A 26,810-nucleotide genomic window follows, 5' to 3' on the forward strand; every position below is an offset into this window, starting at 1 on the left:
ATAAGCCTGTGCGCATGTAAGGTAAGATTATTTTTTAAAAAAATCCTCAGGTTTCTGTCATTATACGTTCAAATGTTTTGTTGCAATCCATGAACTTATGTGGACTTTTACGCAGAACTTTTTAGGCCTATTATGAGACCCATTCAATGTTTTTTTTCATGAGCAAAGGTTATGATATCCATTTTCATCCGGCTAAGGTAGAATACGTGTCCTAATGGTGTTTGCTATGCTACAGGTGGTGTGCTTCTCTCTATGAGGTTTCTGACTCCCGCCCTCTGTCTCCAAAAGAAGCGGACAAGCGTGTATTTTCCAAAGGGCGAACATCTCCTTCGCTCTCTCCCGTGGGGACTGCAGTCATGGGGATACTAGACGCAGTCCGGCAGCTCAAGTTGATAACATGGCTCCGAGAGGAGAGGCAATCGAGGAAACTAATTCTCTTCATCGTTTTTGTCGCTCTGCTTCTGGACAACATGCTTCTCACAGTGGTCGGTACGTAGGGAACCTCATTTTATTCACCTATTCGATACCCTTGATCTAAATAAGGAGACCGTTTGTGTTAATATTAAGCGCACTTGGAAATCTTAATCCCTTAGAATGGTAAAAATCTTGCACCATAAACGAGATATAATTGGATATTGTTTAACAAATTGGACCATTTTATTGTCCCCACTACGACTGGCTATTTTGCATGGTTCGTTTAGCGTATGTTCATTTATAATAATTATCTGCCTAGGACACCCATGCTCTCTATCTGTAAGCACTACCATGTTAAGATTGGGTATTTTATAACTTATTATTAAAGACATTCGGATATATTAGTAATATTTTTGTAAGGCATTATTAGCAGACTCATTACGCACGTCTACGCATAGCGTTAACTATGGCCTTGATGGTGTGATAAATATAAATATACTTTCCTTTTTGACACAGCCTCCTTAGAACTTAACTGTGAACGTTTTTATGATGGTCTGTGCTTTTTTCTCCGAACAAATCAACCGAAACAGCTCTGTCTGACGCTCCATTACGCACGGACGCGCGCGGTGTAATTAGACAGAGCGGGGTCGTCGCTGCTATCAAAAGGCGCCGAAGGCTTGGATTATTTTCTCAGTTTCCCCAGTTAAACTAATGGTTATTATCTATAATAGACTGGAAGGTTATTTTTATTATATCAACAAAAACAAACATGTAATATAGCCTATCAGAGACCGCAGAGCCGGAAATGTGTGTAATTGTGCAAATAAACTGAACAGAACCCATTCATCTATCAAACAAATATTGTCTTTCTCGTCATAAAAAGTCAAATGCTGATTTGGAATCGAAATTTCCTTCGTTGTGAGTCAAATAAAGTATTAAATATGAATAAATAGAATAAAGGGAAAAAGGGAAGAAAGAGATAAAGACAACAACAGAAGTAGGACCTAAAGCGTTAAACATTATAACAGCCATGAACTGAACCCCTCATTGTGTTCCCCGCCTTGCCAGTGCCCATCATCCCCAGCTACCTGTACACCATGGACGATACCCCGGTCCCCGTGGTGAGGAACAGCACACCGGCGCCCCAAAGCAGCGGCCCCGGCAGCTTCCAGAGCATCGTCTCCTTGTATGACAACACCGTCCAGGTTACCGGCGGGAACGCCACGGCTCAGCCTTCCTCCGACCGGAACCTCCCTCTCTCCATTGCAAACACCGCAGCGCCAACGACACAGGTGACCTGGACACCCCAGCCCGGTGACGACTGCCCCAACTCCAGCAAGAAGTTACTTAATGAGAACGTCAAGGTGGGGCTGCTGTTTGCCTCCAAGGCCACTGTACAGCTGATCACCAACCCCTTCATCGGGCCACTGACCAATAGGTAGGGTTCACTTTACACAGGCTTGTGTTTCTGTGGCAAACTGTTCAGAAATACTAATGACACGAATAAACCGTTGTCGTCCCGTTTTCTGTGTGTGTTATGTCATTGATTACTAGTAACACCGTTTGCCTGTGTAGTGGGAATAGGCTATGCTGACTCTTAAGACAGGTTTCAAGCTCTTGGAACATGACCGTTTTCTCCCAGGCGTTAACTGTTGACGACCAGGGCCTGTCAAACTACGCTTACTTTATCGATGCACACTGCACGGACACGCACACACACAGTAGTGTGTTCCAGACAATAATGTTTTTTTATAAAAAAAGGGTTAACAAACTTGTTAACAAAATATACGGAATGAGAAGGTTTACTCTGATCCTCTCCATCCGAGCCAGACAGTCAGCCAGTCAGTGTTCCTTACAGTATTCTGGAAACTTCTTATCAGAAGGCAAATCTACAGGAAATTGGACAGAAAGACCAACAACAGACTCCATTCTCTATGTTCTGTTTAGGATAATCAGATGTTGTGTATAATAACAATGTTTGTGTAATGTTATTCTGTGGCCATATACTGTCATGTCTGTTTCAGCAGCAGACATCCAACTGAATCAAACAGAGCAAAATGATTCCCAAAATGATTTTTTCCCCCTTACTGAATCAATCATGTGACTCGTGTGTGTTTGTGGGTGTGTGTGCGTGTGTGCTTGCGTGAGTGCATGTGTTTGTGCGTGTGATCATTCTTAGCCTGTGCATGCGTGCATGTATGTTGACACATATGTGAACTTTAACATAAATGTCAATATAATCTACCACCTTTTACACAGAAATATTTTATATTCAGTTGCATAATTCCCATAGATATCCCTCTGTGCAGCCTTTTCAGAACAGAATAGTCATACGATGTGCCATGCATTTTTTGTTCTGAACAATGAGATTTGGAACAGGAACTCGGAAAAGAAATAGGATAGAAAGCTTGCTTTACAGACAAATTACTGCGTGAAGGTTCTATGGCTCTATAGAATGAGATGGCTGAAGGATCTAGGTTCTATAGTTCTAGAGTGCTAGGGGTGAAGGTTTAAGGTTATTTAGAATGACAGGCTCTATAGTTCTAGAGGGCAATGGTTAATTATCGTTTGGTTCTAAATAAGAAGATGTACTGGATCTAGGTTATTTAGTTCTCCAAAGAGTGCTATGGGGGAAGGTTCTATGGTTCTATGGAATATGATGGCTAACATATCTAGATTCTATACTTTAAGAGTGCTATGGTTGGCAGGGCTCTATGGTTCTAATTCGAAAGGTAGTTCATCATAGGATCATCCATATAGAGACATGATATTTGTAAAGGGTTCATAGGTCTACACAGTATTGGGGGTAAATGTTATATGGTTGTATAGTGAGGAGAGTGCTATGGCTGTGTCACATGCCATACGTGTAGTGGTGTAGTTGAAGACAGTGCTCAGGGTGCCTCTGACGTGGTTTTAATGAGATGTGAATACTATGGTCACATGCGAGTTGTTTCAATTGTGAATAGGGTACTATGGCTAAGTGTGTCATGGCTCTATTTTGTAGACAGTGCTATAGCTGAATGCTGTGGTTCCATAGGGATATAAGTCTGTATTAAAGGTTGCATGGTTCGAGAGAGTTCAATACATGGTTCCGTAGCCCTAGAGAGTGCTACAGGTTATGGTTCTAAAGTTCAAGAGTGCCTTGTTTGAAGGTGCTAAGGCTCTGTAGTTCTATAGAGTGCCAAAGGTGATGGTTCTATAGTTCTATAGTTAGAGAATGCTATGGCTTAAGGTACTACAGCTCCATAGGGGGCTATGAACGAAGGTTATTTTGGCAGAGCACACCTCTGGAAGCAGCCATTACATCCCAGGCAACCAGATATGCTGTAATTGAGGCACAAAATAGAATCCTATTATCCTGTAGCATCTTTCTCTCTTGACAAAGGGCAGTGCAAGCCAACTCATGCATGTCAGCTTGCTGTGTACAAACACTCATGAATCCTCAGAGATTGGCTTATTTTAGACATCCGATTTCAATTAAAGATTTTCGTGTTCTCTGCCGTGTTTTTATTATGAAGATATGAATCATACCTGAAGCCCAAGCTGAAATCTGCCAAGTGCTTTTTTTAGGGACCTAGCATGAATTTTATGTTTAGATTTCCCCTCAGCCATATGTATAAAAAAAACATATTTTTGTGTCCTTACAGAATAGGATACCAGCTTCCGATATTCATTGGCTTTTGTATCATGTTCCTCTCCACTATTAGTAAGTCTGCCGCTAAATCTCTTCACAATCAAATCCCTTTATCAATGAAGAAATGTATGGGCCATTGACATCAATGCCTTTGATTTGTCTGTCTGTGTGTGTGCTGTGGTTCAGTGTTTGCCTTCTCATCGAGCTACACGCTGCTGTTCCTGGCCAGGTCTCTGCAGGGGGTTGGTTCCTCCTGCTCCTCTGTGGCTGGTGAGCAAGATCTTCTTCATTCATCGTCTCAGTATCACAACAGTGCAAGAGCCCCATTTTTATCTCTCGAAGTAACATTATCACACACCATCACAAACACCTGGGTTGGAAAGCAATTTACGTGTCGGGGGATGTCTTTTTCCTGCAAGCTAGACTTTTGATAGAATTTGGTTCATACTCCTGCCGGGTGATTGGATCGAAGGCCAAGCTCCTCTTTTCCCGGAATTTGCTGCTATGAGAACATATCTTTACAAGCACCAATCAGGCCCCTTAATGGGCAGGACCCCCCCCCAGGCTAATCCCAAAGGTGTGTGGGGTTATTCATCTCGTTATCCACTTCCTCCCTGGCTTACTCTTATATACTGAAGCACCTCCAAAAGGCTTCACCATTACCTCCACTCGCACCTCACTGGTGGCAGGACGCAACCCCATGCTTCACCTCACTCGAGAAAACGTCTGCCTCTCCTTGGAGGACCAAGCCAGAGTTCGAACGTGCCTGGCAGCCCCTAGCATGTCCACAGTAGTCAGACCATGCTGGAGCTCCTGCACCATGTTTCTGTTGGAAGCCCTGGTCATGAAGGAGTATGTAAATGAGGAGGCACTCTTCCTAATTTGTCCTCCAGTATTAAAGGGGAGACACAGTTCCTTCCATTTCAAACCCGTATGACAGGATGCTGCGTCTCATGTCCATGTTGTGAACCCTTTCCTAAGACATTTCCATCCCCAGGAAACGACCCCCCTCCTAGCTGCTGTCCATACCTATCACCCAGTCTCATCCTGGAAGTCCCTGGCCTTGTCAGGGGTTGGCCCTGGATCAATGCAGAACCTGACACCCAGGGATTAAGTTTTGACCGCTGGGTCAATGTACACCAGACACCTTTCTCGCAAGAGCCCCGGTCAGGGTTCACCAGAAATTGGTGGTAGTTATATCATATCATTCAACTAGAGGTCGCTCCTTCATAGCCATAGCCATAGCCATATCCATTCCTCTGCCTTCTACAGCTTTTCTCCTCATTCAACCCACCTGGACTGCTTCACAGAGAAACTGTTTTTTGATTGGCTGCATTAAAACAAGACCGAGAAGTCTATTCTTGCATATTATTATTCTAGCGCCAATTTATCTATTGTTGCAGTAGATGTTAGAAATTGATGAATATAATCGCATAATCCTCTGCCTGATCTCTTCCATGGTGATACCTGACGGCTGTCTCTCTGTGTGACTGTCTGGTTGTCGTGCAGGGATGGGCATGCTGGCCAGTGTTTACACGGATGACGAGGAGAGGGGTCACGCTATTGGGATAGCCCTGGGCGGTTTGGCGCTAGGTGTACTAGGTGTGTATACAACACTGGCAGGCTTTTAAATACACGTTAAAATGCCTGGCCTAATTGACGAACATCACCTCTCTCTCTTTAACACAGTTGGGCCACCGTTCGGCAGTGTGATGTACGAGTTTGTCGGAAAGACCGCCCCGTTTCTCATTTTGGCCTTTCTGGCGCTGTTTGATGGAGGTAGGTTATTTTTGGTATCATTCTTGCGGAATATTGATGATCTCTGTGTGTCAACTTTTCTTTACGACTATTGCAGGATTTTGTCTCAAGGGGTGTTATTTTGAAATGAGTGTTTGTCTGCATTTTCAGCTCTGCAGCTCTTTATTCTACAACCTACCAAGGTGGAGCCAGAGGTGAGTTGTCCTCCCGAGTTCTGCACCTAGTCAGAGCTAGTTCTTCTGAAGGCCTTTTGTGTTTTCTCTCTGCAATAAGGTGTTTCAAGCGGTGGGCAGTTTCGCTAGTAGGAACTACCACAAGCCTCACTTAAAACACTTATTTAGCGATACAAAATTTAAATTTTCCGACTCAATAAAGAAGGGAAATCATTGCAGCTGCCATATGCATTAGCGAGTTGATCACATAAATCCATTTGAGATGATTCAAATGTAGAGTCTCATATATTGTTGCCTGCAAACCTACTGATGCACATGCTTGGCCTGTGACAGACCTTGGGGCTTCAAGTGTGGTAATGGTGTGTAATTTGTGCCTTTAAATGTGTATGTGACGGACACACGGTGAGTGTGAATCAACAGCTCAATGTCTGAACCTGGGGTCTCAAGTATGAAAATAACAGCTTCAAGCGTGTGTCTGAAGTTAAAGGCAGCTCAATTTTTACTTGTGTCGTTGGTGAATGATTTGAATTGAATCCCGGCAAAATCTTGAAGAAAAACTGTGGCTTAAATCTTCCTGATAATTATACTGCAACCTAGAAGCCATCAAAACATTTTTGTTGAGTGTGTGTTACCTCACACAACAATAAGTTGTGAGAGGCAATCACTTTTGTAGACACTATTGTGGAGGTGTCACATCATTGGCCCCGGCTGTTATGTGGACTTTTAGGAATTTTCACCTTTCATAACATCTGAGCTTGGGGTTTTAACTGCAAAGAACAACATTGTTAGTGCGTATTCATCAGTCAAGGGGCGAGTGTCATGGAGATTGTTTGTGGGCTAATTAAGCTAATTGGTGAGATCCGTGTGAGTATGTTGCGACAGAGGATCAGGAAAGGTACACAACCCACCAACGTGACCTTTTGTTATTCCATTAAAGTTCCACTCCAGTAGAATAACCTCCTCTTCATTATAAACCAGCTGGGTTTAAGAGGAGTCCTGCGATGCTCACTAATTAGCTTATAAGCCCTCAAACAAGGGTTAGGGTTAGGGTTATGCCGCCAACCCTTCAATGGATGTATACGCACTAAAGATGTTGTGGTCAGGAATAGAAGATACACAAACCACCATGCCCTGGTGTTATTACATTAAACATTGACTCCAGCTGAATAAACTGTAAGCTATTTAAAATGTGTTCATATCTAGGATTGGGATTTCTTAGATGAGCATGTCCTAGAGGACTACATGTGACTCTAACGAGTGAGTGAGACAGGGGATTATCATGTGAATGGGTTTTGAGGTGGTTCAAAGACACAAGCATAATGGAGTCACTCACCCAATCAGTTATTAGTGTCAAATACAGAGATTTTAAAACACCATGACGCATTTGCTGGTTCGCTGGCCGAGCTCCAACTATCCTCTGTATTGCTACAACAGCTGTGAACCGAGACAGGAGAAGAGCTAGAGTAGAAATTGCATCTCAAATGTAGGACACATTTTCAAGGGTGTTGAATTTTTAAAGGAACTTTGTGTTCATGCACCACTTATACTTTTGGTAGCTGCTCCAAAATTGCTCGTATGCTTGGATAGTTCTCAGCCTCACCTGTAAAGTCGCTTTGGAAGGAAGCAATCAACGCTGTACAGAGACTAAATGTAGCCCCAAATGTTCTTTTTCCCGTACAGAACCAGAAAGGAACCTCGCTGATCAACCTCATGAAAGATCCCTACATTATCATCGCAGCTGGTAAGACAAAAGAAATATATAGACACACAGATACATATGTACAAATATATAACTAAGCACGTGAAGATAGGTGTAGAGTGGGGTTAATGTAGAGGAAGTGAAAGGCAATTATCATGTATTCTTTGAGGATTTGTTCTTGAAGACCGGGATATGACCGCTACAAAACCAGGGTGTGTCATTGATCCCAGGATTTAGGGCAGACATGTGTGTGTGTGTGGAATTGGTTTCTGAAGTGTGGTGTGTGTGTGTATGTGTTGTCATCACTGTAGCTGTCACGTGAGGCTGCATACATGTCGGGCTATTTGTGTGTGTGTGTGTGTGTGTGTGTGTGTGTGTGTGTGTGTGTGTGTGTGTGTGTGTGTGTGTGTGTGTGTGTGTGTGTGTGTGTGTGTGTGTGTGTGTGTGTGTGTGTGTGTGTGTGTGTGTGTGTTCTGATATGAGAGGAAGAGTATAATGGAGAGAGCTGGAGAAAACAAAATAGGAGAGAGGGAGGGAGGTATTGAAGAGCGGAAGATGAAACAAATCTCTCGCCACCTGTCTGTCTCTCTGATCACTCTCACCACCTGTCGTTCTCTCCATCTCCTATCTGTGTCTCTCCAGGATCACAGCGCTAACCTGTCTGTGTGCACCCTGTCCATCCTTTACATTTTAGCACTTTGAGGTCATTAAGTTGATGTAAAGTGCGATTAAATAAAATGTATTATTATTATTATGTCCGTTCATAACCTGTGTGTGCGTGTGCTTGTGTGTGCCTGTGCGTGTGCCTGTGTGTGCGTGTGCGTCCGTCCAGGGGCAATCTGTTTTGGGAACATGGCTATAGCCATGATGGAGCCCACCCTGCCTATCTGGATGATGGAGACCATGTGTGCCCGGAAATGGCAGCTAGGTATGTCATTCAATCCTATGCTATATATGAAGCATCTGAACAACCCACACATTTATAATAATGCTGTATGTATACATGATATTTCACATATTAAAAAATCGAGTGATAGATTAATATTTTATACATTAGAGGTGACATGCATCACCTCAGCCAAGGTTTTTTATCATTATAGCAATGAAGACCCATTTATTACAATATTAAATCGCTATTTTCAGGAAATAATGTTCTGCTACCATCTAATATCTCTACGACAATTAGTCGAGCCCCACCCGGTGCAGCTTTTAAACGCTTTTCATTTTTATTTCTCAGCCTCTTATCTAAACAGAGAGAAGCTACCCTGAACAGATAAATAAGTAAATAAATAGAAACCATGGGGTAGCGGCTAGTGATTGTGGGGGTTGATAGAGCAGTGGTGGGGTTGGGGGGGAAGGGGGAGTGGGGGGGGTCGTTCGATGGCGTTCCTTCGACAGGATATTACAGCGAGGCGTGCTGGCAGGGGGAAGGTGCTCTGCTCTTTATTACAAATGGCGGGAAATGCTCACGCAGCTTAGAGATGAAGCCCCCGATAGCAGGGCACACTTATCTAGGACCCTCAACACACACACACACACACACACACACACACACACACACACACACACACACACACACACACACACACACACACACACACACACACACACACACACACACACACACACACACACACACACACACACACACACACACAAATAACCTGATCTATCTGCGTATCTGTCCTGTGTCCAGGTGTTGCCTTCTTGCCTGCGTCCATCTCCTACCTTATTGGAACCAATATCTTCGGGACGTTGGCTAACAAGATTGGGAGGTGAGAAGGGAAATTAACTCTGAGATGTTGTTATTGTGTTTTTTTCCCCTTCTTCCAAATAGTCTTACTTATCTTGCGTGGCTCAGCTTGCGGGCCTCTCTGCTCTTAGTTCCTCTTAAAGAGTGAAAACACGCCGTTTCGCTCTCTCAGCTGGCGCTAATCCACTCCTACAAATTCGGACATTTAACAACTAATTTATTGATTAAAGATGGCTTAATCTCAATCTATAGAATTATGGATTATAGATATGAGGTTATGGATTAGAGACATTAAATTATTACCTAGATGGAAGATGATTCATGACGATAGATGAATGGTAAACGGTAAACGGAATGCATTCATAGAGTGCTTGTCAAACCTGTGACATCTGAAAGCGCCACAACAATATTGCCTCAAATTCAACCATAAAAACACAGAGAGCAGCGACAACCATGCAAGGCAAGAGCCATTTATCAAGAGCATTTATGGTAGGTGTCTTGCGCAGAGACAACAGGGGATTCAACATGGGGATTCAACAAGAAACCGACAACTCGCTCTACCTCCTGGGCCACTCTCACACAAAATAACGATAGTATTAGACATGTAAAATTATGAATTAGAGATGAAAGGTAAAAGGTGTTAAATTATGGATTAGTGATATGGGGTTATATATAAAAAATGAGCAATAATGGATTAGAGATATGGAGCTATAGATTTGAGATATGAATTTATAAAATTGTTTTGTTAAATGATGGATGAGAGATATGACGTTAAGGAATAGAGATATGGAGTTATGGATTAGAGGAATGGAGATATTTATTAAAGATGTTTAATTATAGATTAGCGATATAACGTTTTGTATAAGAGGTATGGAGATATTTTTATAGATGTTTATTTATGGATTTGAGATATTAAGTTATATTTAGTCATGAAAGAGTTATTAAGTTATGTATTCATTATATTAAGTTATGGATTAGAGATAATGAGTCATGGATTAGTTATATTAAATTAAGCATTAGAATGTAGAATGAATGAAGTAATGTATTGGAGATATGCAAATCAGGATGACCCTTTGTTCTCGCCCAGATGGCTGTGCGCTATGATCGGGATGTTCGTGGTTGGGCTGAGTGTAATCTGCGTAAGTACAAAACTTGATTATCACCAAGTGATGGATGATGTCCTACACATTGTACAAAAAAAATCCAGCCAATTATTTCTAAAAAGGTAATAATTACTCCACTGTCTAAATTCTCCACTGTCTAAATTCATCATATTCTTAGCTGGACACACAGCATAATTTGTAACAGATTTAATAATGACTCATTATATCTAATATGAGTCATGAATAATAATATATGGTTATTTTAAATATTATATCAAATAACGTCATATTATTTGGCATCATGTGATATACACTAATGTGAAATACAAATGGCTTTGGATAGGATGCAACATTTAATGCCTATATAGTGTCTGGATCTGCATTTCAGTAAATCTAGAGATGCAGGTTCATAACAAATACCCAACATCCTGATTCTGTCCCTAGGTGCCATTTGCAACAAACATCTACGGGCTGATAATTCCAAACTTTGGGGTGGGCTTTGCCATCGGTGAGTACCCCAAACTCCTTATTATCTAGTTTGATGGTCCAGTGGATTGCAAGAGTGAGCTAGATGGTACAGTCGTATTAGATGGTAAGCTATAGGGTACAATGGTATATGATAGTAAGCTAGATGCTACAGTGGATAGCGAGATAGATGGTAAACTGTTATATTAATATTGATCTAGATGGTACACTGGTATACTATGATCATCCAGAAGAGTAGTATACTATGAGCTAGATGGTACAGGGATGTACTAGTGAGCTAGATGGCACACAGGTATACTATAGTGAGCTAGATGCTACAGTGGTCTACTAAATTGAGCTGGATTTTTACGCTGGTATAGTAATATTGAGGTACATGCTACAGTGGTACGCTATTGTGGGCTAAATGGTGCGGTTGTATCCAAAAAGCTTGTATACTATAGTAAACTAGATGGTATACTATAGCGAGCTAGATGGTACAGGGGTATAGAGTACATCAGTAATTTCCTACTACGGGTATGTAAACATTTTCCAGGGGGGTCTTGTAAAGATAGGAACTTTGCTTTGTGACACCTACAAAACAAAAATTACAATGCAAATTTAAATATTTTGATCATCAATGAGTTAGGCTAGGGATGATGATGATGATGATGATGTTGATGATGATGATGATGATGATGATGTCTGGACAACAGGAATGGTGGACTCCTCCATGATGCCTATTATGGGATACCTGGTAGACCTGCGCCACGTGTCGGTGTACGGGAGTGTGTACGCCATCGCTGACGTGGCCTTCTGCATGGGCTTCGCTTTGGGTGAGCAGGAACGAACCCTAACCCCATCATCTCACCATAGCACTTACACTAACCCTATTATCTAACCCTAGCTCTGAGGCCTGACCCTTGCCCTAACCCTATTATCTAACCCTAGCTCTGAGGCCTGACCCTTGCCCCAACCCTACTATCTAACCCTAGCTCTAAGGCCTGACCCTTGCCCTAACCCTACTATCTAACCCTAGCTCTAAGGCCTTACCCTTGCCCTAAACCTATTATCTAACAAAAGTTATTTCATGCACAAGTTATTTCATGTTAAGGATTGTCTCTTGGTCTGTGCGTTCACGTTGCATTACAAAAACAAGTCTACTCTAACTTTCAGTAAATATAATTAGGTGATTTGCTACATCCTTTAAAGGGGACATATTATGAAAAGAACACTTTTCCTGGGATTTGTGGTTTTGGGTGTTGTTTTGAGTCTCTGGTGCTCCCACACGCATACAAACTTTGAAAAAAGTCTGTACATGATTTTTTGGGTGAGATATGCATTTCTGAAAGTACCCCGCCTACAGTTACCAAACGGGCGAGTCAGTTTCGGCGCCCCCTCCTACGTAGGAAGGGGACACGGTTGAATATTACCGCTCCCTTCCCCACTCCGACGAGCAGCTCCGGCGGGGGAAACTCAGAGGCAGTTCAGCTCCAGGAGTACAATCCCTTTCTCCTCCATGTCGCGGTACATGGACTTCAGAAAGGCCAAAGTTCCTTTCCCCCAATTCTTCTCAACCATGGCCGATATATCCCCCACTACGAGTTTTAACTTGTTGTGGAAGTGCCCAGGACGTCAGATGCAGTCTTTATGATTCATAATATCATCCGAGGCACACATAGCTTTTGGCCGTGATATTGGATATAATATTATAGAAATACCCATATATAATATAATATAGATACAGAGCTCCAGGAGTTCGCAAACGGCAACAATCCCTTCTCCTCCATGCTGTGGTTCAGTCTGACAGCTCATGGTCAATGGGCAGCAGCTCATTTGCATTAAAGCAGACACCTGAAACAGCGCATTCTGAAGGTACTGAAACAGAGGGGAATAGCGGTAGGCAGATTTTTCTCCTAAAAGCTATTTCCAGCAAACAGCTTCAAAAACATGTTTTCTGGAACTCAAATACTATGTTTAGTTGTTGGGAAAACACCATAACATGTCTCCTTTAATTCACCACATTAATGAACTGAGGTGTGCCAGCCTGCACGTTGCTCTGACCCACCTCTCTGCGCCTTGTGTTTCCAGGTCCTTCCATCGGAGGCTCCATCGCAGAGAACATCGGCTTCCCCTGGCTGATGACCATTATCGGAATAATCGACATCCTCTTTGCACCTCTCTGCATCTTCCTCAGGAATCCCCCAGGACAGGAGGAGAAAATAGTGAGAATTCAAACGTTCACTCCCTGACCCAAAACACCTCACTTAGCAGTTCACCCCCAGACACAAACAACTGATTACTTTTGAAAGGACATAGTCACGCACAACTTTAAAATGTGTCTAGGCAAACCCATATATCTAAAAAAGTGTTGCATCAAGTTGCAAGTCATTTTGGCCAAGGTTTGTTTTGTTGAACTCATTTTTGTCTTCAACAAATATTCTACAGAGGAAAAATTCTGTCAACAAAGATTAGGAGAAACTGCATAACGGATCCTGAGAACAGGACAGCAGAGTCACAATGTAGGAATCTGTGTGAGTGAGTGGAATCTTTGTGTGAGTGAGTAACTGATCTTGGACGTAAACATGAATTTAAGGAAGAATAAGAGAATTACAGTTCTTAAACTGATGAAAATAAATTCAAGTAAAATATATGAAATTTATTTATGTAAATTTACTTCAAGTTCAAGTTCAACAAAAGTACACAATAATTCCTCTATCCCTAATGGTGGTTCTGTAGGGGTGTCTTATCCTTGCCAGTCACTAGGGCTCTGGGTGTCACGGAAGTAAAGGGCCTTCAACGAACTCAGGTTCAACCTCCCGATGACCTTCTGACCTCTAAAACCCTTGCGCTCCTCTCCGCAGGCCATCCTGATGGACAGTAACTGCTCAATGAAGACGCGGTCATACTCAACACAGGAGTGCCACAACCAGGGGGATGATATGGAGCTGGAGTGCGACGACTACGACTAAAAGCAGGTCGCAGGTCCCAGGTCCCAGGTCGCTCCAGAGAGGATCTATATTTTGTTGTACAAAAATCTCAGAAGGCAGAAGAAGAACACAAAGTGGGGAAATGATCGATAAGCGATATGAATCACGATTCACACTACTCTGCAAAGCCGTTTCTATGTGAATGTCTGCGTGTCTGTCGTTGCTGTTATGTGTCCTGTTTAGGCGCCCGTACCGGACCAAACCAAAGTTGTTCTTCAGTGTAAAAGCCCATGGGTGCTGGCCGGCGGCCCGCAGTGTGTTAGTGTCCAGCCAATAGCCTTACAGCAAGGAGGAGCAGGTCAGAAGTCGAGCTTCCTGAGGAGCTTTCTAAGGCGCTTTATAAGAAGGTTCCTGGGGAGGTTCCTCAGGAGGTTCCTAAGGAGCTCCCCAAGGAGCCGACTATGGAGCTTTCTAAGGAAGTTCCTAAGGAGCTTTCTAGAGCTGTCTTAAGGTTTCTAAGGGGGTTTCTAAGTGGTGTGATGTCACTCATGAAGGAGGAGTTGGCTCCTTCAATAATCTTTGAAACACAAACTTATCTTACTTCACCTCTGGGTCATCGTTATCAGTTTTAACTTTAGCAATGTTTACAAATTATAAACCAATGTCAAATGTCAAAACAATTGTGAATCAGGTAGCAAATTTGATCATTTGTTTTTATAAATATTTATTTTGAATCAATGGTTGAGTGTAGTTTGGCTTTGTTATTTAAAAAAAGATAACGAATCTGTTCCAGAAACAAAGGTTGTTCATTATATCAGCTAATTTCAGTGACGGTATAAATTCTAGCAAGTAGCCGATTTTACTGAGCTAATCACCTTGCTATTAATTTATTTATAGAAAAAAACCTATGTAATGTGCAGAGTATTTCTATTTCCTCAAAAGGAATGACAACGTAGTTGACAGTAGGCCTAAACGCATAACCAAATAGTTAAGTTCAGTGCAGTCGAGCCCTTTACACATTTTAAAGATGCGCTCTGCTATTTCTTTATATCTGTGATATTTCAGGTATATGTACAAATATATCATACATAAAAAGTACCATGTACATAGGTTGTTGCAGTGAATAGATGTAAGCTGGCCAGCTGTCGCATGCAGTACATTGAGCCAAACATCATGAAGCAGCTAATGTGATTTTATCTATGGATAAATTGTGTCATGGCTGCAGTTTTCAAACATTGAAGAACTGCGCTATTGTTGATGGAAGGAAAGGAAATTGAAAAAAGGCAAATTTTTCATCTTCTTTGTCTCAAGATCACAATAATGTGACATACATTGAAACTAAGCATAAGTCAATTTGATATAGATTTTCTGTTAAATTAGTAAATTGGCTATATTCTTTAATTATTGAAGTATTTGTGCCTAAAGATTAGTAAAAAAGTTTTTTTTATTGTCTGAATAAAATCGTAGATTATACATTAATCGTTATATATTTCAGTCTCTGTTGCACAAGGATGACTGCTTACAATTATTGGTAAAGTAAGTAGTATGATGAAGCAAAAATTATAATTTCTCACTTGAAAAGCCTTCATTTTCTGGCCAGTATTGTAAGATAATATATACAATATAAAAGAAAACAGAGGAGATAATCCGGTTTCAAATTTCCCCTGTAAGATTTATTTGGCAGTTTTCTATTACCATTTTTTCCAGTTTTAAAAGATGTGTTTATTAAAGAAAGTGATTTATTTTGCCTTTGAAACCCAAAGCTCTCTCTGACTTGCCTTCTCTGATCTGTGTTTACCTTATTCAAAGAGATACTTTTAGGAACCAAAACAGTACAGCAATCCTATATTTTATATCATATTTTATGATTTTTGATGACCTGGTGGCTTCGTGAGGTGTGCCGATTGTGTAATATATGTTGATACTAAAGGGGATGTTGTATCCTCAATTAAATGTTGTATGCTTAAAAAACCCCAACCCACGGATATGGAAAAAGTGATTTGGATTTGTTGTTTACGACGCTGTACAGGCACCACATACCGGAATATCAATAGGCCTACTGTTCGCTTTAGGATTTGTTATTTTATTCTTTGTCTGTATATATCTTATTGTTTGTGGTTTTCAGTCCTAGACATCTTTGATTCGTCTGGATCAGTTTAATCGTTCAAGACTCAACTGCTAAACGTGAATATTCACATATCAACAAATCCGACCCTTCCCTTTGAGATTGGTACGTGATGCCTCGTGATTTGCGGAGGGGGACAGGAGAGAGGGAGGGAGAGAGAAAGGGAGAATGAGAGGGAGATGACGGTGGAGAAATGTTCCACTATAAATCCACCCGTGTAGGAGCAGCCACGCTATAATCAGCATGTCCATCTTCGCCGTCGGGCCCCAATTACCTTGCAGATGCTTGAACAATGCTTCCCCCCACTCCCCATCTCTCTCTCCCCCATCTCTCCGTCAAGAATCTGTCCAACCATGCTTCCTGCAGGGAATCAGACATGATCGACAATATTTTCCTTCCCAAAAAAATATGCATCTGTTTTGCATGTGTGTTGTGGTGGTGGTGGTGGTGGTGGTGGTGGTGGAGGAGGGGGTGACAACGTGCAGTTTTAAAGCCATTGTATCTCTGAGGCCTAAAAACTATACTAAACAAAACCAACCCAGTGGATCAGAGGGTGAGCATATTTATTTAGGCTATGTACAATACAGCTTCATCACATGGGCAATGTCCACAATGATGCAAGACATCACTGAAATGGACAAACACACAAATAGAAATAAAACAAATGCCACCATGACTCGCTGGAAGCAATGGCGTGAGAAGTCACTATAGTCAGTGAAAAATAGGGGGGGGGGGGGGGGGGGGGGCGATGGCGATGTGGTTTCATTATTTTCAAAATAAGAGCACATTTCGCTTCAATAGCAGCGTCAAAAGCAGCGCTCATCCACAACACCACGCACAAAAAGACGGGGTACTACAAGGGTGAAGTTGTTCAAATGACAATAGCGAAACCAGGGTTAATTGGAGATACATCGACAAACAGCGCAGCCAGGAACTATTGAGAGAAGCACCATGACGTGCACACGGGGGGTTTGGGGGGAGGAGGAACAGGAAGTCGAACAACCCGCCCCCCCTCTCCCCCAAGTCCCTCGGCATGGTCAGTAAGTATTGCGTACGTTGCCGTAGCGACAAAGTGGACGGTCTTAAAAAGGAAACGACGAAGGTAGTTACGATTTGGTAGCAAGACTGTTGCGTGGAACATGTTTAGGGGAACGATGATATTTGGTTATGAAAGCTTCACTGAAACAGCAGACATGAACGGACATGATTTCTACAGAGTGGATGGGGGGAAGGCGCCAAGCAGCATTAGCAGAGGAAGAAAACGAAGACAAAGGAGCAGGGGATACATTCGTCCTGATATGACAACAACTCTTTAAGGTTGCTGGAGGTCCCACAATTAAATCCAAAACAACTTGAAGCGGTTCATAACCGGTTACAATAAATCCATCCATCCGTCCATTAATCCATCACGCACACACACACAACTCCGCAAACGGCGGGAGATGTTACGTTAGTCCATTTGTTCAGAAGTGATTATTACAAACTAAGTCAGTCAGTGATATATCTGCGCCACAGAAAGCAGGCTGGGTTTGAGACGCACACACCAACAACTGAATTATCCTATTGTTAACGATAATAATAATAAAGGACTAACTAATAAACGAGGCGTGGCAGGTGTTCCTCTAGGAACCAAGGAGCTCGGCACACACATGTGCTAAACGGCCCGGCCTACAACTGGGTGGCAACGGACCTGGCCGATGCGGACTAGCAGTGCTCCTCACTTAACAAACAAACTTATCTACTCCCTTAAAAAAATCTAATCTTACGCCTGTTCCACACATTGCTGTAAAGCCAACAAGCATTTTAAGGTGTCCTAGGAGCTAAAACGTCATCAAGAAAGTGCTCCGGATATTTAGGACCTTTTGGACAGACTCCCTGACACACGACGTGGTCGAGGCGGATTTCCTCCTCCATTGTTTTACTCTTGTGTTTTTACGTTTTCTAGACACTTATTCCAGATTTGCGATGAGCCAGGTGCTTCCAGGGTTTGGAGGTTTGACTAAATGCATCTACACGTATGATTTTGCCAATTAGCAGGTGGCAGGGCCATGCTCTAATGGTCTCTAAGGAGCTAGCTTAAAACACCCAAGCCGCTGCTATTTCATAATCACATCGACACTTTCTTTTTTTACTATATTCTGTTTTAACAAACATTTGTTAGCAATAGCGAATAATGTTGAACCACATGTAAATGTCCCATTTTCCATATGACGGAATGAAGAGGGTGATACAATTAGTCACTTTAAAACGTCCCTTTGAAAACCGAATTCAGTTGAAGAAAACGACCTAATTTGATAGTCCAGAATTAAGACATTACAATTCAGTGTAGGCCTACGTGTACTTTGATTTACTATGGAGGCTCGTAAAGTACGGTATGGTCTGACTTTAGATCCAAGTCAGAAGACCAACAGTATCCTGATCAGATTCGCTTCTCTCTTAACAAACATTATCCATTATGATGATGCTGATGGGCCTGGGAGGCTGGGCTAATCATTTACTTGCCTACTTCCATACCATTGTGATGGAAGGTGTAAGGCTACTCAACTAGTATAGCTAATTCCTCATCACTATCTCAGATTACCAAACGATATGATCAAATATTTGGGAAATTCATTTTCCCTTTACTGACGTCGTCAACCTATTGCACCTTTTAATAAAATACAAACCTTTATTAATCAATAATTCCTTTGTTTGTTCAATATTTATATATGTATAATGTATAAATATAAAATGACTACAGATGACGTGTCAATAATCAAGTTCAGCATAATAATCAATAACCACATTTTGATATAAAGCTAATTTAGCGGTTAAGCGGTTAATGAAGAGAGAAGTTATTAGTGATCAGAAGACTCCTAGTGTTCTGTTGACACACAGCGATGAGTTCTGAAGGAACTTGATCCACCATTAAGCCCACGAAAACAAAAGGAATGAAACCATTATCATTAGAAACACATATACCCCAATCCTTCAGGGTTTCCGTAGTTTATGTGAAATTGCAGCAGGCTGCCCAGAGAGATCAAGTGAGAAGAAGCATGAATCAAATGTTGAACCCTTCTCATCTTAATCAAGTATAGCTGAAATACCCCTAGAGTATCACTGAAACTCCCCTCAAAATTAAAGAGTCACCAACAAACAGGGACAGTGCAAGACAAACAGCCGGTCATTTCAACTGCTGCTTCTGATTCACAAAATGTGATGATGACCAGTCATTGTAATAACCTGCGATTCCATAAGGGACAGTTCTTTGACCAAACTGAATCTTAAACCGGGTCTAGGGGCCAGGAGCCCGGACTGCAGCCCACTGTCTCTTTCCTCTCTTTCTTCTTTAGTGGAGGGCCTCCACACAGATCTGCTCCTCGGTGATGTCGTCCAGCGGCGGAACTTCCACTGGGCTGCACATGTCACTGTCATAAATCTCCGCCGCTGTCAAAGACTCATCCTCCTCGCCTTTAGCCTTGAAGCCGTGCGGCTCCGACGGCGAGGTGCTCTCCACAGACTCCAGGTCCTCGATGCCGGCCCGGTAGTGGATCATCAGCAGGGTGAGCGCCTGCAGCCTCTCCCCGGACTTGGCCAGCGCTGCTTTTCGGCGGGCATCCGTGGCCTCGCGCTCCTCCGACAGCAGGGTGTTGTTGCGCTCCAGCTCCTGGTCGATCTCCTGCTGGAGCTTGTCCAGCATCAGCTCTAGCTTCTGGGACCGTTCGTCCGTGGGGAGTCCCCGGTAGAGGTCGCGTCCGATCTCCTTCACGGCGATGAACACGCTGTCGTCCAGGCCTCCCTCCCGGCGTGCCAGCTTTCCGCTGCAGATGCCTGCGCCGCCGGAGGGGTGCTTGGAGGGGCTTGCCCCGCTAGCGTATGTCTCCGTGTCACTGCTCTCGTTGTCAGAGGTGTTGGGGGTGTGTTTTGGGGAGGGCTCCACTGTGCCGGGCCCCATGTCGACCACTTGCTCTACCAAGCGCGTCTTTGGAACCTGCCGCAGGTTGAGCAGGCGGGAGCTGGTGTTGATGATGTGCCGCGTGATGCCACTGGTTGCTCGGTTAATGGTGGATTTGGCCTCTGGGTCTGCGCTGCGGCGGTCCGTTGCCGCCACGCAAAACGGATTCTCGGTCAGGCACTTGTCCTGGCATTTCTTGTGGCAGACGTAGGAACAGATCATGCACTGTGAGGCCGCCTTGGTCCACACCTTCTTCTTGCAGTACTCGCACCAGGTGGGGTTCTGGAACTGGGTGTCCTGGAAGTTGTGACGAACCTCGGCCATCTGCAGAGCGCCATATGCCATATCGTCACGCTGGGCCACGTGCACGTGTTCCCTCTCCCTGTCCTTAAGGTCCTCCTCCTGAAGGCTTCCCTCTTTCTCCCGTTCCACCATCCTCGCTGAATAGTCTGGCTCCCCTTCGGCCAGGTAGCAGAAGTTTAACGTGATGTCTCCGTAACAAAGCTTCTCGTTGAAGCCCTTGTGGGTGCTCAGGTTGCGTAGGGCTGTGCGGCTAACATTAGCCCTGGGCTCTGGTGCCACTAGCCTGAATGTGCTCTGGTACTCAGCCGATGCGGTGGCCATACATTCCAAGGCCACGCTTTCCAGTCGGAGGCTCACGTGGCCCAGGCAAAGGAGGCTGCCTAGCTTAAAAGGGTCTTTGCACCACAGTGCCACGTTAAGGTAACGATGGTTCCTCTCCACCTCCAAAACATGCGAGGCGTTGCTCCAGCGGCCTGACTTGTTGCGGAACATGGTCTCTGGGCATTCCCTAAAGGTGTTGTCTTCCAGGCTGTCTCGTATGCTGCAGGTGCTCTCTGAATGTTTGTCTTTCATTGAGTCAGGCCTGCTGCTACTGGGGGCAGCCGAAGGGGCAGAGAGTTCCTCGCAGGACTCTGCTTGCTTCATGGCTGGCTTCGGCTCCGTCGCCTTGACCTGGCTCTTCTCCGCAGAGGCCTTTTCACCGGGGGCTGTGTGGACGGGACTCTTCTCTGGGGACTTCTCTGACGTGGTGGTGCAGGGGTTGCTGGCAATAGAGAAGGTGGTGGTTGCAGTTGCTAAAGCAGAGCTGGTAGCTGGTGTCAGATCAGTAACCTCCAACAGGCTGGTTTCAGAGGAGGCCGTGGTCAACTTTATCTGTGGTCGAGGAGGCACCGGAGGCCGAGTGGGGGGCGGCGGGGGAGGAACCGTGGGCCGCTGGGGACCGGCATCCAATGAGTCCCCGCTGCTCTTGGGCAGCGAGGGCTTCGGTGGTTCTTTGGGCTGTGGCTTCAGAGGAGACTGGAGCCCCACCAGCAGGAGCTTGCGGTTTAGGATGGGTGAGATTGAGGCTAGGTTGGCCACGACCCTTTTGGGGCTTTGGTTTACTGTGAGTAGGGAGTCCTCCCTAGCGTCGGGGGGGTTGGCGCCACCAGGGCTGCTGGTCGGGCTCGGCTTGGAGTCCACCATCAACTCCTCAAACTCAGAGTCAATCTCCTTGCAGTCCACCATGTCTGGGACGGTGCTGATCGGGGCCGGATCTTCTTCGTATCCTGATGGCCCCTGGGGACCAATGAAGGCCGGGTCCTCCAGATGGCTCAGGCCCTCATGCAGGGGCCCCAGATTACCTAGTGGGTAGCTCTGATGGCGGACTGGTCTTTCATAGAGAACCTCAACCCTTTCTCCTGCTTGTTTCAGCAGTTTGGGCACTTGTACAGAGGATGTCACTTTCACACCTGGGGAGGAAGAGAGAGATTTGAGTTTCCAGCAACACAAACAACCATACAATGAAATAAGGTCAAGCTTATCGCTAAAGGGTTAACTAACTTTTACTAAAAAGGTCATATTTTCATATTTTTTTTCCATACAAAATATATTCTCATAATAACAATATTGAATGAATTGATATTTTACAGTTCGTCTGCAGTACTTGGCGTGTCATCTCAAAACTATGTAGCGATACATTCCATTCTTCTTACCCGTGCTCCTAGGCTATATTTCATTCCCTCTCTATTTCTACCCATTTTCCAGTCTCTCCTCATACTCTTAATACATTGTAATGTATCAAAGCTCCTCTCACGGCCTTAAAGCGCTTCACACGTGGCAAACACAATTATATAACAAAATAAAAAGGACAATATAACCATTCTTCACCTCCGATGGCGATGAGCCGGTCGCCCCGCTGCAGGTCGGCGAGCGCGGCGGGGGAGTTTGGCGTCACCGTCTCGATGCACACGTGCACGGCGTCGGCCTCGCTGGCAGGGACCTGGCGGAAAGTAATGCCAATGCTGATACACGTCCCCTTGAAGACCTCTGTCTGAGGACACACACACACACACACAGGGAGAGTCAGTGAGTCATTGTCAGCCTGTCTTTTACAGCAGGTTAAGTACAGTGCACATGGAGCACAGCAGCGTTCAAAAATATTTTAATTTCTGTCAGACGCTTTCTTCCATAGAGACTTTAGATCATCTTCAGTTATATTTGAGACAGACTTTAACGGGTGAACTGTGATAGTCCACGTTACCAAGGACTAGGTAGGGGGGAAGGCACCTGGCTGAAGGATGCTGCAGGTAGACTGAGCAAATAGGACTAGCCACTACACTTCCCTGATGTCTGTATATCAGTGTATGAAATGTAATGACGTACCGTTCAAGGAAAGATTAAACAATAGCCTATCAGCACCTTATTGTCTCTAAATCTGTGTTCACAGCAACCTAATATGGCCAGAAAAACCCTCCCAGGGTAAATATAACTAAATTAGACCGATGTGTGACGGCCGGAGGTGAGCATATATAGCCACACTGTGTGTTCCGACAACACAGAAGAACAATAAGGACTGATTTAGCAACAACAAGGGAGGTCTGCCACCAAAACCATTTTTCCATGACGAACTGGAGTCACGTATCACGCAACGCACGTGTAGGAAAATATCGGACCACCTTCAAAATAAAAAGCAGTGTAGCGGGTCACATGACCCGTTAGGTGACGATAATGTACGCTAGTTTCTACTTCATCACTGACAGGTTTATTAGTCACACTACAAGAGTATTGACTTATTTTCTTTCTTGACGTATAAATATAATAAATGCCATTTGTCGATTCACGCCTTCATCGATAGTTCGACACATCTTAGGGTAAAGTAAGGGCCTACATTCTGAAATCAACCAATAGGTTTGCAGTGCTGTGCAAAAAGGCAGAACGCTTTAACGTGTCTGTGATTTTGTGTGTTTTAAACATTATTACACTCGAGAAAAACACACAATATAATATAAGCATCAATATTTCCAAACAACTCTTCGCACTATTATCCCATTTCTGTCATTTCCATTGGTGAGCACTTCGGTCACATACTTTGGGTGGGTTGGTTATGGTTGTGTGTCATTTCAAATTTCATTGGTACTGGATCAATCTGATACCAGTATCAGCACCACGCCCCAAGACTATCTACACACTGAAGAAACCCAATTAAAAACCACGGCTAGAGAAGTCTGAGCCGGGATATTGAGGCAGAGGGAAAACCATCTCTGAGACGAAAGTGATGATAGATAAGAGACAGAGAGTCAGAGACAGACAGAATGAGAGACAGACAGATACAGAGAGACATGGAGACAGAGACACACACAAAAGGAGAGACACAAAGATAATGTGTGAGAGGAGGAGCAATGAAAAGAAGAAAAGGCGTTTCTGGTCTGAAGAATCAAGATCCTTGCAGACCAAGCTTGAGATTACGCACGCAGACTAAGATGAACGACTGCAATTTCCTCCAGTGCCATTTTGGTGTGTGTGGGGGGGGGGGGGGGGGGGGAGTGATGGAGTTATGGCTCAGCAGTGAATACGCAGATGATGAGCAGCAGAAGGGCGCCTTGAAGGATGGGCTCTGACCTTCTGATGAGAGTAAGAGAGGTTGGAGGGATCTCAGAGGGACAAAAAGATAAAAGTGGCGCAAGAGACCAAATTCCACAAATGGCAAAATTGGCATCATTATATTATGTTGTATTTTATCAAATATTTGAAAAGACTGCATAGTATTCTATTCACTATGTGAACCCCCCCCCCCCCCCCCCCCTCAAATAGCCAAAAGAAAGTGTGTGTGAGAAAAAAGAGGGAAGTTGTAGAGGGAAAGGACGAATCCTGTCACACCCGTAAAATGGGAGCTCAGAGCAACAATTACGCCCACTAGAGGACAATTACAGTGGAGTGTGTTTGCGGAGGGGGACAGACAGAGATAGACAGGTCCCCCTCTAAAGCCTGTCTGTCTGAGGATGTCGTCTTTAAACCACCTCATAATGGAGGGGTATGTTTAATAATCACAGGGTTGATCATTTTAATGGTTTGTTTTACTGGATGGTTGTGGCCTTCAACCACGTTGTGTAACTGATATCTCTAATATGTTATGTTATGATTAGTAAGCATCTAGTCCTCCCTATTCATATGTGGTCACCACTAGTACATTTTAATGCCTTCATTTTAAAATGCATAATAAAAAATAAAGAATATGGCTGTTTTTCAAGATGGTTTATTTGTGATATTCACAACAATTGAAGAAAGAGCAATTTAATGCTTGAGTCTCAGGCTCCCTTCAACAAAGTAATAATATAAAAGAAGTCGTAACACACACCAGCCTGACCAGTGGTGACTCATTGGGACACCCGAAGTTGAACTGTGCGTTTGTGTATTGGTGTGTAATGAGTGACAGCCAGAAACCATAGAGGGGGTGATGACAGCAGATGTGTGTGAGTACGTGTGTTAACGCGTGCGTGTGTACGTGTGAGAAAGAGAGATAGTGCTTGTCAGCAGGTGTGTGTGTGTGTGTGTGAGAGAGGGACGGTGTCTGCTCGTGTCCGTGTCCATGTGTGCTTGTGTCTGTGTGTGCTTATGTCTGTGTGTCTGTGTGTGTGCACCTGGAGTGTGGTCTCTAAATGTCTCACTACCCACGCTGGCCGTGTGATTAGCATATGAGAGAGCGATCGCATTTGTTCTTCTGATGTGCAAATAGAGGGCTTGTCCCCTTACCTATGCATAACACACACACACACAAACACACACTGCGCGGACACACACACTGTAGGAAAAAACACGGCGCACATACAGATACACACGAACAAACAAAAGTAGAGGAAAAAAAGGTGTATTCAAGCCAACTCACGCACACACCAGACACAGACACACACACACACTCTGCAGCAGGTGTGCATTAAAGAGCGCAGATCTCACAGATCTTCCAGAGCAGCTCTTTCTCTCCAGGGTTTCAGTTTGTTCCTACTTTTAGTAAATTACGCCATCATAAGCCATCTTTCACCACTTCATTCATTGTTAAATACACATATGATTCCTGTAATGCATCCAGAGATGGCAGAACAGATTGAATCACGCTCGTTACAACTCATCCAAGAGCTACGTGACAAACCGCACCCACACACACACACACCCAAACACACACGCACACACTTCCATTCTCTCTCCATCCCAGCTGATTGCCCTCCCCCTCCCTCCCTCAATGAGCCGGTTGTACTCTTTAATGGCGGTGCTTCATCGTGTTGCCGTGGCGAGGGCCCCTAACGTGGTTACCATCGAGCAGGAGACGCATGGCGGCCCGGCAGTGGCTCAGCATCCGGGAGCGCGAGGCTAACACCACACTGCGTAGCAACTACCAATCGGATGAGAGGACAGAGGTTGGGGGGGGGGGGGGGGGCTTTGATCTTCGCGAGGGAGCAGAGAGCAAGATGAAAGGTTAATGTGTTCCAATGGCTGCCCCCCCCCACACACACACACACACACACTTCCACCCCATTGCTCCGACCTCAACCGCAAGATAGTTCCCCCCCCCCCCCCAGACACACACACACACACACACACACCAAGAAGCATCAGGAAATATTTACAAATGATAGAGAGATAATAACTAAATATAGAGTGAACACGGAGAAACTAGGAACAGCTCCAACATGAATTGCTGTGCAAAGGAGGGGACGAACAAGAAGTTTAAAAGTTGTGACAGTGTGTGATTTGCGGACTCGTGGATGGAGTGAGAGTTCCACAGTGTGCAGAGCAGATCAGCTAAATGCCCAGAAACACCCTGGCCCCAGTAGAAACATCTCTTCAAACACCTGAACACCCTGGCCCCAGTAGAAACATCTCTTCAAACACCTGAACACCCTGGCCCCAGTAGAAACATCTCTTCAAACACCTGAACACCCTGGCCCCAGTAGAAACATCTCTTCAAACACCTGAACACCCTGGCCCCAGTAGAAACACCTCTTCAGTAAACACCTGAACACCCTGGCCCCAGTAGAAACATCTCTTCAAACACCTGAACACCCTGGCCCCAGTAGAAACATCTCTTCAAACACCTGAACACCCTGGCCCCAGTAGAAACATCTCTTCAAACACCTGAACACCCTGGCCCCAGTAGAAACATCTCTTCAAACACCTGAACACCCTGGCCCCAGTAGAAACACCTCTTCAGTAAACACCTGAACACCCTGGCCCCAGTAGAAACACCTCTTCAGTTAACACCTGAACACCCTGGCCCCAGTAGAAACACCTCTTCAGTAAACACCTGAACACCCTGGCCCCAGTAGAAACACCTCTTCAGTAAACACCTGAACACCCTGGCCCCAGTAGAAACACCTCTTCAGTAAACACCTGAACACCCTGGCCCCAGTAGAAACACCTCTTCAGTAAACACCTGAACACCCTGGCCCCAGTAGAAACACCTCTTCAGTAAACACCTGAACACCCTGGCCCCAGTAGAAACACCTCTTCAGTAAACACCTGAACACCCTGGCCCCAGTAGAAACACCT

At 44.3% G+C, this 26,810-nt stretch overlaps 2 protein-coding genes across 2 annotated transcripts in view; one reads left to right on the plus strand and one right to left on the minus strand.

Annotated features, from left to right (window-relative positions):
* On the plus strand, positions 1 to 15,895 carry LOC130404712 (synaptic vesicular amine transporter-like). The gene is made up of 16 exons (XM_056609586.1): positions 1 to 16; positions 236 to 489; positions 1,483 to 1,852; positions 4,062 to 4,120; positions 4,235 to 4,318; positions 5,558 to 5,650; positions 5,738 to 5,827; positions 5,957 to 6,000; positions 7,660 to 7,720; positions 8,511 to 8,606; positions 9,375 to 9,453; positions 10,519 to 10,570; positions 10,979 to 11,042; positions 11,713 to 11,832; positions 13,088 to 13,221; positions 13,861 to 15,895. Coding segments are annotated over exons 1-16 (1,710 nt in total). The 5' UTR covers positions 1 to 14; the 3' UTR covers positions 13,969 to 15,895.
* Positions 15,896 to 16,786: 891 nt separating this feature from the next.
* LOC130404710 (PDZ domain-containing protein 8-like) overlaps positions 16,787 to 26,810 on the minus strand; it is a 33,379-nt gene continuing 23,355 nt past the window's right edge. The window contains 2 exon segments of the mRNA XM_056609584.1: positions 16,787 to 21,739; positions 22,158 to 22,320. Of these exon segments, the coding sequence (XP_056465559.1) occupies positions 19,380 to 21,739; positions 22,158 to 22,320 (2,523 nt within the window). The 3' untranslated portion in view covers positions 16,787 to 19,379.

This window comes from Gadus chalcogrammus, chromosome 15 (genome assembly GCF_026213295.1).
Source record: "Gadus chalcogrammus isolate NIFS_2021 chromosome 15, NIFS_Gcha_1.0, whole genome shotgun sequence".
Taxonomy (NCBI): Eukaryota; Metazoa; Chordata; class Actinopteri; order Gadiformes; family Gadidae; genus Gadus; species Gadus chalcogrammus.

Excerpts from the sequence above, each read along its gene's own strand:
- LOC130404712 (XM_056609586.1), top strand. Across the intron at positions 5,828-5,956 it reads TCTGGCGCTGTTTGATGGAG|CTCTGCAGCTCTTTATTCTA; the intron begins GTAGGTTATTTT and ends CTGCATTTTCAG. Across the intron at positions 13,222-13,860 it reads CAGGACAGGAGGAGAAAATA|GCCATCCTGATGGACAGTAA; the intron begins GTGAGAATTCAA and ends TCCTCTCCGCAG.